The 17,441-nt window shown below is 52.8% G+C and overlaps 6 protein-coding genes across 6 annotated transcripts; 3 read left to right on the top strand and 3 right to left on the bottom strand.

Annotated features, from left to right (window-relative positions):
* Positions 1 to 676: 676 nt before the first annotated feature.
* A1O7_01005 (uncharacterized protein) lies at positions 677 to 2,268 on the top strand (the record flags this gene model as incomplete). The annotated part of the gene is made up of 2 exons (XM_007755044.1): positions 677 to 1,114; positions 1,165 to 2,268. 2 exons carry the CDS (start codon positions 677 to 679, stop codon positions 2,266 to 2,268), a joined length of 1,542 nt encoding a protein of 513 aa, XP_007753234.1.
* Positions 2,269 to 3,182: 914 nt separating this feature from the next.
* On the bottom strand, positions 3,183 to 6,200 carry A1O7_01006 (uncharacterized protein; the record flags this gene model as incomplete). Its single annotated transcript, XM_007755045.1, has 1 exon — positions 3,183 to 6,200. The coding sequence occupies one exon, from the start codon at positions 6,198 to 6,200 to the stop codon at positions 3,183 to 3,185; it is 3,018 nt and encodes a 1,005-aa protein (XP_007753235.1).
* Positions 6,201 to 7,465: 1,265 nt separating this feature from the next.
* On the bottom strand, positions 7,466 to 9,787 carry A1O7_01007 (uncharacterized protein; the record flags this gene model as incomplete). The annotated part of the gene is made up of 3 exons (XM_007755046.1): positions 7,466 to 9,204; positions 9,261 to 9,474; positions 9,527 to 9,787. The coding sequence occupies 3 exons, from the start codon at positions 9,785 to 9,787 to the stop codon at positions 7,466 to 7,468; spliced, it is 2,214 nt and encodes a 737-aa protein (XP_007753236.1).
* Positions 9,788 to 10,504: 717 nt separating this feature from the next.
* On the top strand, positions 10,505 to 11,671 carry A1O7_01008 (2-oxoisovalerate dehydrogenase E1 component, beta subunit; the record flags this gene model as incomplete). Its single annotated transcript, XM_007755047.1, has 1 exon — positions 10,505 to 11,671. One exon carries the CDS (start codon positions 10,505 to 10,507, stop codon positions 11,669 to 11,671), a length of 1,167 nt encoding a protein of 388 aa, XP_007753237.1.
* A 737-nt stretch (positions 11,672 to 12,408) lies between these two features.
* A1O7_01009 (uncharacterized protein) lies at positions 12,409 to 13,932 on the bottom strand (the record flags this gene model as incomplete). The annotated part of the gene is made up of 1 exon (XM_007755048.1): positions 12,409 to 13,932. The coding sequence occupies one exon, from the start codon at positions 13,930 to 13,932 to the stop codon at positions 12,409 to 12,411; it is 1,524 nt and encodes a 507-aa protein (XP_007753238.1).
* A 464-nt stretch (positions 13,933 to 14,396) lies between these two features.
* A1O7_01010 (uncharacterized protein) lies at positions 14,397 to 17,318 on the top strand (the record flags this gene model as incomplete). The annotated part of the gene is made up of 3 exons (XM_007755049.1): positions 14,397 to 15,452; positions 15,501 to 15,687; positions 15,736 to 17,318. 3 exons carry the CDS (start codon positions 14,397 to 14,399, stop codon positions 17,316 to 17,318), a joined length of 2,826 nt encoding a protein of 941 aa, XP_007753239.1.
* Positions 17,319 to 17,441: the final 123 nt, after the last annotated feature.

Raw genomic sequence — 17,441 nt, forward strand, 5'->3', positions numbered from 1 at the left:
TGATGACTAGTTGGAGGGGATTCCTTGGTGTATGGTTCAATCAACGTTCTTAGGTAGCTGTCCCAGTGCCAACGAGCGCAAAGGAGTGATAGCTGGCCGTGACGGACTGCAGAAGGCCTCCTAATGAAGCTATGAGAAGTGTTTCAGACGTGTATCACGGGGACGCACAAAAAGAGAAAGACGAGGATGACTAACGCACGGCAATACGAAGTGTGTAAGGCAAAAGCAATTTACCTACTTCATCGAATTGGAATAAGACTGTGGGGAGAATTGTGTGTTAATGGTACAATGAGTACCAGGTAGTCCTACTGTGTACTACGTAATGTGGTGATGATGTCGACTTTTCCAGGAGTCCCCGGGTTCTTTGTGCAATTGATAATTAGCTGGTGGGAGTGTCGGATCTGCATATCCGACACTAGCAAAAGACGCCTATTAACCGATAAGATCGCGGATACCCAGTAGGGCTGAGGACGAGGTACATACTGTACCGCTGACCCCTTGCCTGAGTTGTCTCAACACCCTCGTCTCCTGCTTTCCACGTCTCCACAAGACCCAGTGTGTCATCGTTCTTACTGTATGGAGATCAGGCTGTCTGTCGCTCGCTCATCCTCTGTCACTCCTTCCCTCTGACCTTCCATGACTCGATCGTTCCTCGCCGCAGTCTCACGTCCTTCCCATGGACACACCATCCTACACCGACCGCGTTTCAAGACCGTCTTCCGCAGCACCACCTGCGACAGCCGACGAGAATAGCTTGGTCATCAACTCCCGTCGTAAGTTCAGACGGCGAGGTACAGGCTCCGTGTCCGAGTCGAAAAGCGAAGGCTCAGAAGATGAGGCAGGCTCCATGTCGGAATCAGAAGAACATGAATTAGGTCTGCTGGACTCGGATGTGGAAGGCGATCAAGATGCAGAGACTGGCCTGAGTCGACATGACAGACGCAAATACATCAAGAGAAAGCGGCGGCGAGATGGCCTTGGTGCAAGGATTGCTGGCACCGCAGGCATATCCAATGATGAAGCGAGGGAGGCGGACAAGAATGTCCTGCGCAACCTGATCATCAACGCCGTCCTCATAGGCCTGTGGTACTTCTTCTCGCTCGCTATATCGATCGTGAGTCTAGTGCTCTGGTTTCCTGGCATTCATCTGACTGACTGGTGCAGTACAACAAGATGATGTTCTCATCCGACCACCTCGACTTCCACTTCCCTCTGTTCGCAACTTCGCTACACATGGTGGTCCAGTTTATATTGGCTTCTGCCGTCCTCTTGACGTTCCCATCATTACGACCATCCGTTCCCAGGAACCCAGACGGGTCAAACCCTTCAACACCACTCGTTTCACCTTTATTCTATTTTACACGGCTCGTGCCCACGGGTACTACGACCTCTCTCGACATTGGACTCGGCAACACCTCGCTCCGATACATAACCTTAACCTTCTACACAATGTGTAAATCATCGGTCTTGATCTTCGTCCTTGTGTTCGCCTTCCTCTTCCGCCTGGAAAAGCCGTCGCTCAAGCTCATACTCATCATCCTCACCATGACGCTGGGAGTTCTCATGATGGTCGCTGGCGAGACAGCATTTCACGCCCTCGGCTTCGCATTAGCCATTTCTGCTTCCTTCTTCTCCGGTTTCCGCTGGGCATTGACGCAGATCCTCCTCCTTCGCCATCCCGCAACGTCGAATCCGTTCGCGACAATGTTCTTCATCGCGCCAATCATGTTCGTCACGCTATTCTTGATCGCATGCGTCTCCGAGACACCCTCCGCAGTCATCACGGGTCTATTTCTCCTATTTAGGGAACACGGAGTGCTCAAAGCCCTGCTCCTGCTGATTGTCCCGGGTTGCATTGCTTTCTGCATGATCGCCAGCGAGTTCACCCTGCTCCAGCGCACAAGTGTTGTTACGCTCAGTATTTGCGGCATCTTCAAAGAAGTCGTCACCATCAGTGCCGCCGGCATTGTCTTTCACGATGAATTATCCGTGGTGAACATCTCGGGTCTGATCGTCACCATCATCAGCATCGCAAGCTACAACTACCTGAAAGTCGTCAAGATGCGAGAGGAGGCGAGAGAGAAACTGAAAAAGAGGGACGAGCGGCAATATCACGAGGTGGAGGATGAGGATAACGGTCTAGGCGACACACCGAACTCAAGTTCGGCCCCCTTGATCCGCAATGTAATAACTGCGGAGCCCGAGGCGGACACATCTACAAGGCCTGCTATGGGTTCTTCGGCAAAGCGGAAGGAAGCTACTGAGTGAACAAGACTTTTCTTATTTCCCTAGACTGCATTGATAGGAGTTCAGCATTCGCCGATGAATGGCACATTCGTACCGAGTTCGGCGCTCCGCTTCCTGCCTCTGATTCCCGTTGTCCTCTTCTATCATTTCGTTCCTGCGTCCACTGTGTCTCGTGTTGCTGTTCTTCATTCCTGCCTGCCCTCTGTCTCCCGTTGCTGTTCTTCATCCCTGCCTGCCTTGTGTCTCCTGTGCTGTCCTCCCTTCCTGACCCGTGGTTCGTAGTGCCGTCCTTCAGCCGCGGGCTGGATCGGGGCAATGCGCCATATCCGTCGTAGATATAATGCAGCGCTTGCTTTCGTTGATTCCGTTGAGTCCCTCTTGAGACATTTCATGTTTTGCCCTGTAATTCTGCTGCTGTCTTTCTGATGCGGGCTGGGCACAGCGCAATACAGCAGACTCGTCGTGATTCCAACGCGGCATATCCGTTTATTGGATTCCATTATGTCCTTTTGGGACACCTCTGGTTTGCCTGCATGGTCTGTAGCTGTCCTTTCGCTGCGAGCTCGTTCGAGGCATTGAAGCATGTTCGTCGTAGTTTCAATGCAGCGCTTGATTGTTGATACCATTATGTCCTCTTGGGACACCTCTGGTCTGCGCTGCGATGCTGTTGCCGTCTTTCAGCTGCGGGTTGGTTCGGGAGAATGCGGCATATCCGTTTGTTGGATTCCATTATGTCCTCTTGGGACACCTCTGGTTTGCCTGCATGGTCTGTTGCTGTCTCGGAGACGCGAGCTGGGTTAGGGGAAAGCGGCATATCCGTTTGTTGGATTCCATTATGTCCTCTTGGGACACCTCTGGTTTGCCCTGCAATCCTGCCGATTGTCCCTCAGCTGCGGGTTGGGTCAGCGCCTTGCGGCGGCATATTCTCCGTAATTTCACAAGCACTTTGACTCGTCGATCCACTTCCAGAGGTCCTCTTCTGACTCCTCTGGCTCTTGCGTGTTCTCGCTCGGTTCGTCAATCGCAGGCTGGGTCGTCTGAGCTTGAGTCTGGCCTTGCGGTTGCTGTTGTTCTTGGACCTGACCCGGTTGTTGCTGGTGAGGCTGCAGCAGATTCGCAAAGGGGTTTGCGTGCGTGTTCGTGTTCTGCTTCTTGACACCTTCACTCTGCACAGCCGTGCGCTTCACGCCTGCGAACTTGTGAGGACTCCCGGGAGCTTCATCTCGTGGTGATGGTTGTAGCTGGGCGACCTTTGCTTCTGCGGCGTCTGCTTTCTCTTTGTACATCATTGCTGACATACTTGAAGCTTCGGCCTGGTTCGACAAACCGCGGTTCTGCTGCTTGAGTTCCTCCATCTCAGACACAGTCTGCTTGAGTTCCTCGATTTCGTGTTTGAGAAAAGCATTGTCAATCAGTGCCTCGTTGTCAGCGTCGTCAACCGCCGTCTCGATCTGATCTTTGAGGTCCTGCTTTTCTTTCTCGAGCTTCGAGATCTTCTGCTTGTGATCCCAGGCTTGCTGGTGGAGCGTTCCTTTTTCTTCTTTGAGCTTCTCGATCTCGTCCAAGAGTCTTACGATGCGGTCGCCTTGGGCATTCAGTCGCTTGTTCAAGTCGTCAATCCACCGCTGGCGCATTTCTGCTGCTCTGGTAAGCTCTGAAATTGATGTGTTGGTGGACCGTCCTGTGGACGACTGACTTGGCAAGCTCGAGATGCTGGTTCCACCAAATTCGCTGGGGCGATGTAGAGTAGGGGTTCGCGGTGCAACGGGAGTTTGTGAGGTTGCCGGAGTTGGAGTTGTTGGAGGCTCGACCTCCATGTCGTCTGAGCGTGAGACGGAAGTTGGTGTAGATGCTGGTGCAGAATTCGCGGCGTCGACCTCCATGTCCTCCGGAGGGGGCATGGTCAGCTCGGCGATCGTTGCCACATAGCCTTTGATCTCGTCGTCCTTGGATCGACAGTATTCTTCTGCCTCTTGGAGCTTCTTCTGAAAGTCGCGCTTCTGTTGGTCGGCCTGGCGCTGAATCTGCTGAATCTGCTGTTGCCGCTGCTCTTTCTTCGCCTTCTCGCTGTCGCGATCTCTCTCGGCTTGCTCCTTCTTCTTCAGCAGCTCCTCTTGAGCTTGATGGTAGGTGTCATCTCGGCCCTTTCGGAGCCGCTCAAGGTCCTTGGCACAGGCGACCAGCTTCTGGGCATTGTCTTCTCGGCACCGATCTGCCTCCTTCCAGTGTGCTTGCCACTGCCCAGCGGCCGCATTGGACTTTTCGAGGTGTCCTCGGGCCTCTTTGAGCTCGCCTCGGGTGGCCCCAAGTTCTTGCTGGGTGGATTCCAGCTCCTGCTTGAGGGCCGCCCTTGCCGACACCTCCTGCCCAGCCTCCGCCTTCAGTTGGGAGTTAGCTGCCTTCAGAGAGGCAACTTCTTCTCCCAACGTCCGGACGTTGGTTCTCAAGGCCTCTTTGGCAGCGGCCTTGCCACGAACAGCTGCCTCAATATCCGCCACGCCGCTGTCGGCGGTGACGGTTGGGGAGGCAGCTGCTGCAGCAAGGCGCTCCTCAAGTACCTTGATCTGGGCGTCCTTCGCGAGGCTGTCGTTGAGGAGGTCGGCATTCAGCTTGGCCATCTCGTCTAGGTCCTCCTCTGCTTGCGCTTCTTTGTCCGCAAGCTTCTTCTCAGAGTCCGCCTTTGCGACTTCCAGCTTACGCTGGAGCGCATCGGCTCGCCCCTTCTCGGACGCAACGGACAAAAGAAGACCGGCCTTCTCGTTGCTGGCTGCAGCTCTCTCCGATGCGAGGGCAGTTGTCAAAGCTCGGACTTGCTCCTGAAGCTTTTCGGTCGCATCGGAGTCGGAAGCGTTCGCGGTCGCCAGCTGCGCCTGGAGCTCAGTGAGCTGTTCAGTGAGCTGGGCGACACGTGAACCATCCAGGTCGCTGAGCTTGTTAGTCGCCTCGAGTTCCTCCTCCAACGCTCTGATCACCTCGGCTTGATCCAGGATTTGCTGGTCCTTGCTTCGGACGAGCTTTTGCAGGAAGCTGACGCAGTCGACTGACGAGGGCAGCGACCGGGTGCCTCTTCTGACCAGGTTGCCGAGGTTGCCTTTGACCTGAGCGTACATCGTCTCCACCACCGAGTTCCTCTCTCGCAGCTGAGCGGCCTCCGCCTTGGCCTGTGAAAGCTCCTCTTCAAGCCGAGCTGCATCGCGCAGCGCGGCTAGAAAGGCTGTTTTCTGCGCGAGGACGTCGCATATTGGGGTCGTCACAAATGAGATGCCGGTGCATACTGCTCGCTTGCCATGTCGGAGGGCATTGATGAGGGTGGTTCTGGTGGCAGTGACATAGTGATTGTTGACGGGGTTGACGCAGAGCTTTCTCAGAAGACAGATAATCTTTGAGGCAAGCCAACCGACGGAGTAGACGAGGTTGTGGAGTAGCAGTAACAAGTACAGCCATATGTCGACGGAGTCCCAAAACCATGCCATCAGAGCGTCTTGAAATGCTGTGCCGCTATCATCACCGGTGAAGATAACACTGCCTAGAAATGGGAGAAACGTCCACCAGAAGCAGCCAACGACAACCGAAAAGGGGACTGTGCAAGCCAATTCCACCCAGTTATCTTCTGGCAGTGCGGGGACCCAATATGTCAAGATCGACAGTGATAGGAAAATGGCCGGTAGTAATGATAGAAAGTCTTTCATGAGGGATGGAAGGAGAAGTTGTTCGAAAGGTCTTTGAGGCATGATGGGCAATCCTGGTAAATCTTCTTTCCAAAAGCCGGGGAGAGGTCTTTCTCTGAGAATTGTGAAGAGGTGATCTTCTTTCCGCGCAGTGTAGAGAGGAGGTCTTTCTCTGGAAACTGTGAGGAGGTGATCTTTCTCTGAGAACTGAGTTGAAGATGTGATCTGTTGTCTGAGGACTGTGAAGAGGTGATGTTTGTCTGAGGCGAGGTGAAGAGGTGACATGTTCGCTGAAGACTGTGAAGATCTGATCTTTCTCTGAGAACTGTGTTCAAGAGGTGATCTGTTTTCTGAGGAATGTGAAAGTGTGATTCATCTCTCAAAATGGTGAAGAGGCAGTCTTGTTTCCGAGAACTGTAGAGAGGAGGTCGTCTCTGAGATCTGTGTCTAGGTGATCTTGTTTCCGAAAACTGTGAAGAGGTGATCTTTCCCTAGAGTGAGGCGGAGACGCGATCTTTCTCTGAGAGTTGTGAAGAGGACGTCTTTGTCTGAGAATTGTGTCTTTGTGTTTTTGCTCTGAGAATTGGGAGATGATCTTTCTCTGAGGACTGTGAAAGCTTGAATTTTTTCTGAGAACTCTGAAGACGTGATTTCTCTTTGACGATTGTAAAGTCGTGACTTCTCTCTGAGGACTGTAAAGACGTGGTCATGTCTCCAAAATTTGTAGGGATGAGGTGTTTCTTTGAGAATTGTGTCGTAGTCTTGCGCTGAGAAACAGTGAAGAGATGATCTTTCTCTGAAACTTGTAAGAGGTGATCTCTTTCGAAGATCTTGTGACTTGGTCTTTTTCTCAAGACTGTGAAGACGTGATTTTTCTCTGAGAAAGGAAGAGGTGATCTCGTTTCTGAGAGCGGTGGAGAGGCGACCTTTCTCTGAGAAGTGTCAAGAGGCAGTCTTTCTCTGAGGACAGTGGGGCAGTCTTTCTCTGAGGAGGAAGAGCAGTGCTCGAGGAAGGTTGTGCTGGAAATCAGACCAAAGGTCACCGGCGGTTGAATCTCAACTGAGGTCACCGACGCAGGATCTCGCACAGAGAAGGGCTGAGATAGCGCTCTGGTGAGAAGAAGATGGTCTCATAGAAGTTGAGACTAAGCAAGTAGCAGATGCAAGTGAGGAGCTTGCAGTAGCAGGGGTTGTGGAAGAAGTTGAAGGTGTTCGAAGAAGTGGAAAGATGAAAGAGAAAGGTCACTCACAGCACTGCCTCGACAGGTTGTGGGTTGTGAAGTGAAGACAGCAGGCTGCCAAGCGGCGGTGTGATTGTTGCGGCTTCACCATGAATGAGGTCTCCGAATAACCCACTGCCTGACCCGATTCCATCAATAGTGAATACATTACATGGCTGTTATTGTTATTGAGTCCGCCCAAACCGAGCCCGAAGCGCTCCAGTCGTCGACGACAATTGAAGAGTGTCCCCTTTTTGAGAAATGATGTCGATATTCAAGTGAGCACTTTTAATCTGCTGTTGTCGCTCTCCACCATGGCCACCAGCTCTACTAGTCGCCCAACAGTGGCTGGCGTTCTCCCTTGCCGTTGCCGCGCCCATGCTTCCGTTTGCGCCGCTTTTTCTTCTTCGAGTCATCTTCCGGATGGTCGTCTGGATTTTCTTGGTTACCACCTCGAAGTTTTGTGGTAGAGTTTCCGTTCTCGTCATATGAATGTTGCCCCTTGTTTGCCCCGGAATTTTCGTCCTCCTCGTTCGACTCGCTGCTCGATGTCATCTCAAGGACTACCTTCCGAAATCCATTGGTATCGACAATGTTTTCCGTGATACTACCACTCCTGGCAGGACCTTTGTGATGGTAATAAGGGCTTCTTGACTGCTGCCGGGATCCGGGTAAGCTTCCTATGGTGCTTTGACTGTCCATGGTCCTGACTGATGGCCGTTCTTGATACGTGTCTTGGTCAGGAGTGCCGTTGTGGTCGAGATCTTTGTCTAGTGGCGGCCCTGCTTGGACTGCTTTGTTCGCACTATGCGGTCTTCTTTCACTCGGCGAACCCGATATGGTATCATAACCCTGCTTCAAGGCTTGCACGCCACCACTGGCGTTCTTACCACCAGAACTGAGCAATCCTTCTCCAATGCCACCCTGGTATTCCGAGGCGGGTTCTGATATGCGGCGAGCCGGAGTTAGCCGACCCTCTGGCTTCGTCGCTGTGGCTGTCCCGGGCTTGATCTTCACTGTGTTGTATCGCGTGGTTCGGGGCCTGCTGGCCAGATTGGATGGTCCAAGATGCTTCAGGTGCTCTTTGATTTCGTCTGTGCTCGCATTTCTCCGACCAGCTTTGTTATCTCCACCCATACTGTTTGCGCTTGAGCGTCTCCTAGCGCCCACAACATCCTTCTTTTTGGGCGGATTTTCAGCCGTTTTGGCGCGTTGAAGATCATCTGGCGAGAGTATCTCGCTTTCGGCAATATCGACCAACTCTGGACCGGCGCCATTGACTGTTGAGGGCTCGTCAGGCAGGATATACGTTTTTGGAATGCGCCTGAACGGCGCTGCCATTGATCGGCGAATGGCTTTGTGTACGTCAATAAAGACATCAGATTCATCCACGATTTCTTCCCCAATCAGTTCTTCGATCACGTCTTCGAGCGTCACCACGCCAATCGCACCATGGTCCTCGCCTGGATACTCGGAGACAAGCACCATGTGAGATTTGCCCTCCTGGAAAAAGTTGACAATGTCAAGACAACTCGTGTCAGGACGAGTTTCTGGCAGGGTAGCTAGGGCGAAGTCTCGGACTGGTTTGGCGTCTTCAGGGTCATAGGTGATGAGCATCTTCACAAGGAGCATGCCGACAAAGTTGGAGTCATTGTCTGGGTGGTGAATGGGTATTCGGGAATATCCTTGGGACAGAATCTCGTCCATTGTGGCTTCATCGAGGACGTCATCGAGCGACAAGGTGAAGACATCGTCCATCGGTGTCATGATGCTGCCGATCGGCTTGTCCTTGAGGTCCAGGACTGCACTAATAATGGTCACCTCATCCGAATTGAGTTGTTGCCCGGCATCCCCCAAGCTCCTATGCAGGGAGACAAGTGTTTTCAATCCCGCCTTCTTGTATGTAGTCCCGTGATCTTCTCCCAGAAGGTAATCGAGGAGCTTGGCGGTTGGCCATCCGACAGGAGCTAGGAGCCACATTAGGGCCTGGACAAACGGTGCCATAAAAGCACCGATTGGCAAGCCGTAACGGACGCAAACGGACTGAGGGGCAATTTCGCCGAAGATCACTTCGAGTCATCAGCACAGGGCTTCATTGAATGGAGAGGAGGTGGGAAGGACATACCAATAAGCACAGTCGAACCCAGAACAGCAGGCCATCCGCCACCGAGGGACCGATCCAGCACGATAGGTAAGGTCTCGTTGGTGATGACATTGCTCAATAGCAAAGTGACAAGAACCCAATGCTTCCCACTGCGAAGCAATTTTAACACCTTTGCAGCATGCGCCCTCTCTTTACCTTCACCAGAATCCTTTATGACCTGGAGATATATCTCATCCTATGGGCGAATATTAGTGTCTGAATACGATTGGGGACGTCCCTGCACTCACTTGACCCATCAACGCTATCGTCAGACCTGCAAACGCTCCACCTAGCAGCACCAGCACCGCTGCGACAGTCAAGTATATCCATAGGCTTGGATCATCCGGAGGTTTTGCTTCTGGTTCGTCGGCTGAAGAGAATAGGTCTCTTGCGAGGAGGGGTGCGGCTTGTACAATCGGTAACCGTCCGACTGAAAGGAAGAGGGCCTTTGCAAGACCCAGGACCAGTGGCCGTCGGGCCAGGTACGAGTTCGTGGTTCGTGTGTTCATACTGCGATCAGAGCTGAGAGTTCGACTTCGACATTTTCGATGGTAGGTAAGAGCTTCCTTCGGTGTTCGATCCTTTCGTAGCCCGTTCAGCGAGTGTGATCGAGCGGTACCACAGATCAGAAGCTATGCATATTGACCTGAGTCTGTCGATGTGAAAGAAGTCAGTTGAGTAGCTGTGGGCAGAGAATTGAATGATTGGCGGAGCAAGCGGCTTTGCTGCGGACGACGATCGAAGGCTTGTGGAATTGCTTTGATAAGAATTACGAGTATCGACCTTCGGCGTACAGGCGTCTTCTCAGCGACAGATTCAAGCTCGAGTACTCGTACTCCGTACTATGTCAACTAATATGCCTATTTCATGCTCTACGAAGCTTGTAAGAAAGCAGTGGGCTGCACCCAGCTCGATTGATTCGATCTCCGCCTTTACTAGCATCGTAACGCGTCATCGTGCACGCAGGCGAATAGCTTGCCAAGGAGGCAATTTCGACGGGCCTACTCTGTACTCCGTAGACGAGCTAGCTACGGACGAGTAAACGACCTAGAATGGTGGTCTTGTCCGTGCCCCACAACCGCATCAGCGTTTGCGGCAGAGTGGCTGACCAGCGCGCGGTTATCCTCGGCATCCTCTTCGACGAGGACAAGGAGGTCTTCAAAACGCCCAAATTTCCTCTGCGCACTTGTTGACCTCGACGCAAGACAATCTCCCGAGCATTCACAATGCTTGCATGCCGGAGGAACGGCTCTATTCTCAGGCTGCTCAAGCCGACATCAATACAGCTTCGCCATGCGAGTCAAGCACCCTCGACCGCCCAACTAAACAAACCGATCGACTTCAAAAAGACAGCCATTCTACACCAATCACAAAGCAGTGCTCGCTCTGCCTTCGGTCTCTCACAAGATGCCCCAGTCGACTGGGTGAATCTCCATGGCGCCATCAACGCTTCTCTGCATCACGCCTTGAAGACTGACGAGAATGTGCTTCTCTTCGGAGAGGACGTCGCATTCGGCGGCGTCTTTCGATGTTCAAAGGGACTAAGCGATGAATTTGGAACAAGCCGAGTTTTCAACACGCCCCTAACTGAGCAAGGCATCGTTGGATTTGCAATCGGCTGTGCAGCCGAGGGCATGAAACCGATTGCAGAGATCCAGTTTGCAGATTATGTCTACCCAGCCTTCGATCAGTTGGTCAACGAAGCGGCTAAGTTTCGATATCGAGAGGGCGGGACAGGTGGAAACTGTGGCGGGCTCGTCGTCCGAATGCCATGTGGAAGCGTCGGACACGGCGCTTTGTACCACTCGCAAAGCCCAGAGTCGCTATTCACACATATCCCGGGTTTGCGGGTGGTGATGCCGCGATCACCAAGTCAAGCTAAGGGCCTTTTGACAGCGTCGATCTTGAGCTCGCGCGACCCCGTCATCTTCATGGAACCGAAAGTCCTGTATCGCGCCGCAGAGGAATTCGTTCCGAGAGACCCGTACACGTTACCACTCGACAAAGCCGAGGTCCTGAAGACGGGCAAAGACCTCACAGTCGTCTCTTACGGCCAACCACTTTATCTCTGCTCGGCCGCAATCGAGGCTCTAGAAAAGGAGATCAAAGGCCTGTCTATTGAGCTTATCGACCTTAGAGCTATCTACCCTTGGGATCGGGCGACGGTCATGGAGAGTGTAACGAAGACGGGCCGCGCAGTCGTGGTGCACGAGAGCATGTACAATGCTGGTGTAGGCGCAGAGGTCGCTGCCAGTATTCAGGAAGGGGCCTTTCTCAGGCTTGAAGCGCCCGTGGCAAGAGTCACAGGCTGGAGTACTCATCCCGGATTGATATTTGAGAAGTTTAATGTTCCAGACATAACGAGTGAGTCTCCCAGGCCTTCGGTAGGGTAAGACATGCTAACTGTGCTCGAGGAATCTACGACGCCATGAAGAGAACCTTGGAGTACTAAGTTCAAATGAACCGAGTCCCGTGCGGACGACTGCTGGACAAGGGAGCGATACTTGGGGGGCGCTCAGAAGTCGCCTCCTCTGTAATAGGATGCGCCAGCCTGGTAGGTATCACCAGCTGGTCTCGAGGAGTCCTACAGACCGAAAGCCAGGTCAAGCATAGCTACCGAGGCGCCAGTCGGTACGCCAAGCAATTAAACTTCTATTGCCGTGCAAAGCAGCAAGCAGCAAGTGACAAGCGAGTCTTTCTCATCAAAGTAACTGGCCAGGATAACGGGAAAGGCCGTCACGCCCCGCACAGGAACGCGAGCGGAGGAGATTTTATCCGCTCCGACAAGCGGAAAGCAAGGTGATGGGTTTATTCTTTCAGCACGGGCGACGGAAGGGAAGTGGAAGTAGTGCGGGAGACAGTGAAGGCACCAGTGCAGAGCCGATGCAGTTCGATCAGTCTGACAAGCGAACACGCTTCGCTGCTCATGACCGGCAAATATCGGGCATTTCTGACAGTGCTGGGTTTGAAGAAATGTATTTCTAACCCAGAGCACGATTCATTCTATCCATCCTGGTCGAGCAGATCCCAGCTAAGCAGGAGGACGCTCCCAATGAATTATGCTTCCCCAGTCGTCAATGCAGCCTTTGTTGTCTATGTCTTTCCGTGAGCCGCGCGCGAAGCTCGACACCTAGTACTCCTCCTTAAATACCATGACCTTCGGCTGTTCGGTTCCGCTGTTCTCATCGACTTCAAAATACGCTCTAAACAGCCCTCCACAGTTGAAGTCGAATACCACGCGTCCTTGCTTCTTCTTCGATTTCAAATCACCATCCCCCTTGTCACCACATATTCTGGCTGGTTCCTCCTCCTCACTCACCACTTCGATCCCAATAATTCCACCCTGGCCCTCTCCAGTCTTGCCCCACCGATCGCCCGCCGAGCGCTGCAACTGGCCTTGTTGTCCAGCAATAACCCTGACTGCATCAGTGAGAGGCGGAGACGGATGGTCCAGGCGACAGATTGAAGCAGCGGTGCGGCAGGCGTTCACTCGAATGAATGAGTCACCGTTGCCCGTGCCGCTCATCGCGACTGCGCGACAACGTTGGCGAACTGGTTGTCGAGTGTCAGCACAATGCGGGTTGTGGAGGGAAGGTGGTTGATAGGTGCGGTAAGCTGCGGTGGGCTGGGTGGTGTAGGAGGGAGGAGGGCTTTGTTCTTCATAGTATGGCGGTGAGTCTTCTGTTGCAATCACAGCAAGGCAGGGTCCCAAGAGGCTGCTGGTATGCGTCCAGATTCGGTCTAGGACTGGCGCCCTCCTACGTAGGTCGAGTAGAAATTGTTGCGATGGTTGCGAGCCTGGAGTGAAATTATTGGTGTTGTTGTACGTATCTTCGTGCCAGGCTTCGGCCCAAAACCCGGCACCTACTGTCGGCGTATCACCTATCCTACCCGCTTTCTTGTTTGTCAATCCTCCAGTCGAAGTCGCAACCGCCAGGTTGCCCCAAGAATCCAGACACACGGCCCCGACGGTTCCCTGGCTAGGGATTTCTTTCACTCCGTCCAAATCATCGTCGGCGGCTGAGACCCGCTCCGACAGGGGATCGACGGATGAAAGAAGATCGGCGAAAGTGTATGATGGGTTATTATTGAGACCCCTTCTGTGCTCCTCCCATCGTCGCTGGGTCCAGAACCACCGATCTGGCTTCTTCTCGAGTGCCTTTTCTTTCCACCCCCATTCTTCAACGTCTATGCCGCTGAGATGGCAATGCATGGAACTTGTGCCTCCCAATCCAGCGTCTTCGTCAGCCGTCACCAATACTTCTTTGGCCAGTAGAATGGGGTGTCTCGTGTTCCGGATGAGACTGACAGCAGCAGCACGCTTTATACCCCCCGTAGGGGGCCCTGCCGGATCAACAGAACAAACCATGACACTTGCCTCCATTTCAATAGTACCTCTTTCAGTAAAGACCGATCCTCGCCCGCAGTTGAACAAAACATCGTCTTCGAGCAGCGTAACAGCGTGACAGGCAGCATCGAGCGCCGAGGCGCCCGAGTCAAGCAGCTCTCTTGTCACGGTCAGGTTTCTGGAAAGGGAGGCACGATATCGTGTCCAAAGCTCCGGAGGGAGGTTGGCACGAGAAAGGGCGCCAGCTCCGCCATGGAGAATCAGCGTTGGTTTGAACGGACCGAGCTTTGTTGTCTTTTCAGTCATTCTGATGGCTGTACCGAGAAATAGAGATGAGCTTCAGGTCTCTTTATGAAGCGCGTAATCTGAGTCTCGGATCACGCCATCAGCAACCGAGTACCCGGTGATGTGAAGCCGTAATTTTGTCCTGTGAGTCAGGCAGAGCAATGACTATGCTTCAGCTTCAACCTGACGTGTTGAAGGATGAACTCAACAAAAAGTGTATGACACTACCTTATTTTACGGAGTTGTGAAAGAGAGACTGAGAAAAAGTCCGGGGCCTCTCGTCCCCGTAGAATTGGGCCCCGCCTACCTGGAGCTGCCGCTTAAGATGTGCCAATTTGGCGAATCAGGGTCCGAGACGCGTCCAAATCCAACACCTCTCGTCCACAAGCAGCAGGTAAGGGCGACCAATTAATCGTCCCAGCGACTCCTCCCTTGCTTTGTTCTTACTTCATGGTCACATCGTTTCTTTGACAGTCTCTTTTTCTATGGCCTCAGCTGACCGCCTCAAGCAGACTGGGCTACTCGATTCAAGCCCTACTCTGTCTAGGGAACCGCAGTCGCTTGACGACTCAGATGAGGACACGACTTCCGATGCTGAGGAACCTTCCTCTACCTCGAGACCATCTGGCCCTGTGAAACACCCAATCCATCGAGTCAACGCACCCGGTAGCGTCCAGGCTGTCGCAATCGATGATGATGTTCTCTTCGCTGGCACTCAAGGAGGCAACATCGTTGTCTGGTCACTCGAAACTTATGAGCTGCTAGCCTCTGTGTCCGCCCACAAAGAAAGCGTGCTTAGCCTGGTTCTATCTGAGGACAAAACACTCCTGTTCTCGAGTGGTGCCGACTCGATTGTGAACATCTGGGCCACGGCGTCCTTGCAGCGGCTGTACTCCTTGTATTCGCACTTTGATATTGGTGATGTCTTCTGCTCTGCTCATTCGTTGCGCACCCAGACACTCTTCTGGGGCGCCCAGAATTCCAGCATTCAGTGGTACAAGATCAGCACAGAAACTGGGTTGAAGTCTCCTGCGACATTCTCGCCGGGCTCCCGGAAACACCGATTCTTTGACTCGCTTGGGCCTGGAGGCATGACCAATGCAGTATCGGATGAAGATGGTCCAAACAACGACCTGGGTGGCCGCGTCTTGACGATTCCGAGCCAAAACTATCTCCCATATGCTCATAAGAGCTACATCTACAGCGTCCTGTTGGTGAAAGGGATAAGCGCCCACGACAAGGATGAAGAAGTCCTCATCACCGGAGGTGGCGATGGGACGATCAAACTTTGGACAATCGATAACCTGTCTTCTTGTCGGCCCACACAATTCACCAAGTTCAAGACTCCAGACTTGAGTGTCTTGAGCCTCTCATACCGGAACTTGTTTCTCTATGCCGGCTTGTCGGACGGGACCGCCAATATCTACAATCTTGCTTCAAATCAACTCGTCCAAAGGTTACAAGTGGGCCACGGTGATGTGAGCCAAATCATCTTGAGCATCGATAGTATTTGGTGCGGAACAAGTGAAGGATGGATCAAGGTGCGAACCCTAAATCACGGGCAAGGGTAGTGACTGACGCCTCGTCAGCGGTACAATGACCATTTCATGGAGACAGAATCCTGGCAAGCCGCGAAGGGCAAGATCCTTGCTTTGGGAACAATTACCACACCTGATCACGATGTTCTCGTTTCAGGCGGCAATGATAGCCTCGTCTCTTTCTGGGGAAGTCGAGGTGCCTCTGACGACCCCAGTGCCGCATCTGCAAGAAGCAACGGTGAGCATACCAGCAGTTTATGCCTGCTTTGAGTGCTGATGAGGTCAGATGAACTCGTGAACTCACTACGAGAATTTGTCGCTTTTCGTACAGTGGCATCAGCCTCAGCGCATGTTCGTGACTGCCATGAAGCTGTGACGTTCTTGCGGAAGAAATGCAACACTTTCGGTGCTGATACCCACCTCCTCTCACCTCAACAAGGTGTCAATCCAATACTATTGGCGAAGTTTCCCGCGTCCAACCCTTCAGCTTCGACCCGGTCCATCTTGTTTTACGGGCACTACGATGTTGTCGATGCCGAATACGACTCGAACAATCCACATCCAACATGGTATGGTGATCCCTTTGTCCTGCAGCCTTTGAGTTCCTTTCTCTATGGTCGCGGTGTAACCGACAACAAAGGCCCCATACTGGCGGCCGTATATGCTGTGGCTGACCTTGTCCAAGATGGCAAGTTATCATGCAATGTGACCTTTCTCATCGAGGGCGATGAGGAAGCCGGCTCTCGTGGTTTTCGTAAAACAGTTGAATCAGCCCATGATGCTATCGGCCCTGTTGACTTCGTCCTGTTATCCAATAGCTATTGGCTTGATGACCATATCCCCTGCCTCACGTTTGGTATGCGAGGTGTCATCCACGCCAGCATCACTGTTTCATCTAACAGACCAGACTTGCACTCTGGAATGGACGGAAAGTCCGTACAGCACGAACCGCTCAAGGACCTCACGGTCCTTCTTGCCAAGTTGGTCGGTCCATCCGGCACCGAAGTCACTATTCCAGGCTTCTACGACAGTGTTGATGCACTCTCTGAAGACGAGGTGAAAGGCTACGCCTCGATCACTTCATCTCTCCTACCTGGACATCCAGAAATCAAAAATGAGAAGTCTTTCGCCCTTTCACTTATGCAGCGATGGAGATACCCCAATCTGACTGTACATCGCATTGAAGTCCCAGAAGCAAAGACAGCTGTCACTATATCCGGGTCTGCAAAAGCAACACTGTCGATAAGGATTGTGCCATCCCAGACAGCCGAACAGATTGCACAATCATTGACACGGTACATCAAGGATGAGTTCGCCAAGCTGCAGAGCTCCAGTACCCTCACGGTTGCCATTACATCAAAAGCGGATCCTTGGCTTGCAGATGTGAGAAGCGAGATCTACGAGGCTCTCAAGGACGCTATAGTCGATATATGGAATCCTGACGTTGCAGTATCTCATCAGCGAGCTTTCAAGATAGCCGATGACATTAAGAGCAACCCATCTACCCCTTCTCGCCCTGGCCCTACACCCACCTTTTCCTCGCCGAAGTCGCCCACGTCTACCAAGAACCCTTTCTATCCAAACTCCTCGTCGTCGTCAACACCGACCCGGTCCTCCCATAGACGAGCTTCCTCATTAGCGGCCACTGGTTCCTTCCCACCTTCGGCACTTCCGCGTGAACCGCTGTTCATCCGCGAAGGCGGCAGCATTCCGGCAATCTCATTCCTAGAACACGAGTTTAACGCTCCTGCAGCAATGTTCCCTATGGGACAGGCAAGCGACAATGCACATCTGGATAATGAGAGGATGAGAGTTGAAAATCTGTATAAGGGACGGGAGGTGCTGAAGAGAGTGTTCGCGAGACTGTGATACAAAGGCCAGGGTACGACCTGAGAGCAGAACAAGAATGCTGAATATAAGGGTATTCGAAGTTGACGACTTTCGCAGCGCTTTTAAACCGTATACTATGGCGATGATAGTGCATTGCTGAGC

The sequence above is a fragment of the Cladophialophora yegresii genome, assembly GCF_000585515.1.
Source record: "Cladophialophora yegresii CBS 114405 chromosome Unknown aczIN-supercont1.1, whole genome shotgun sequence".
NCBI classification, from domain to species: Eukaryota; Fungi; Ascomycota; class Eurotiomycetes; order Chaetothyriales; family Herpotrichiellaceae; genus Cladophialophora; species Cladophialophora yegresii.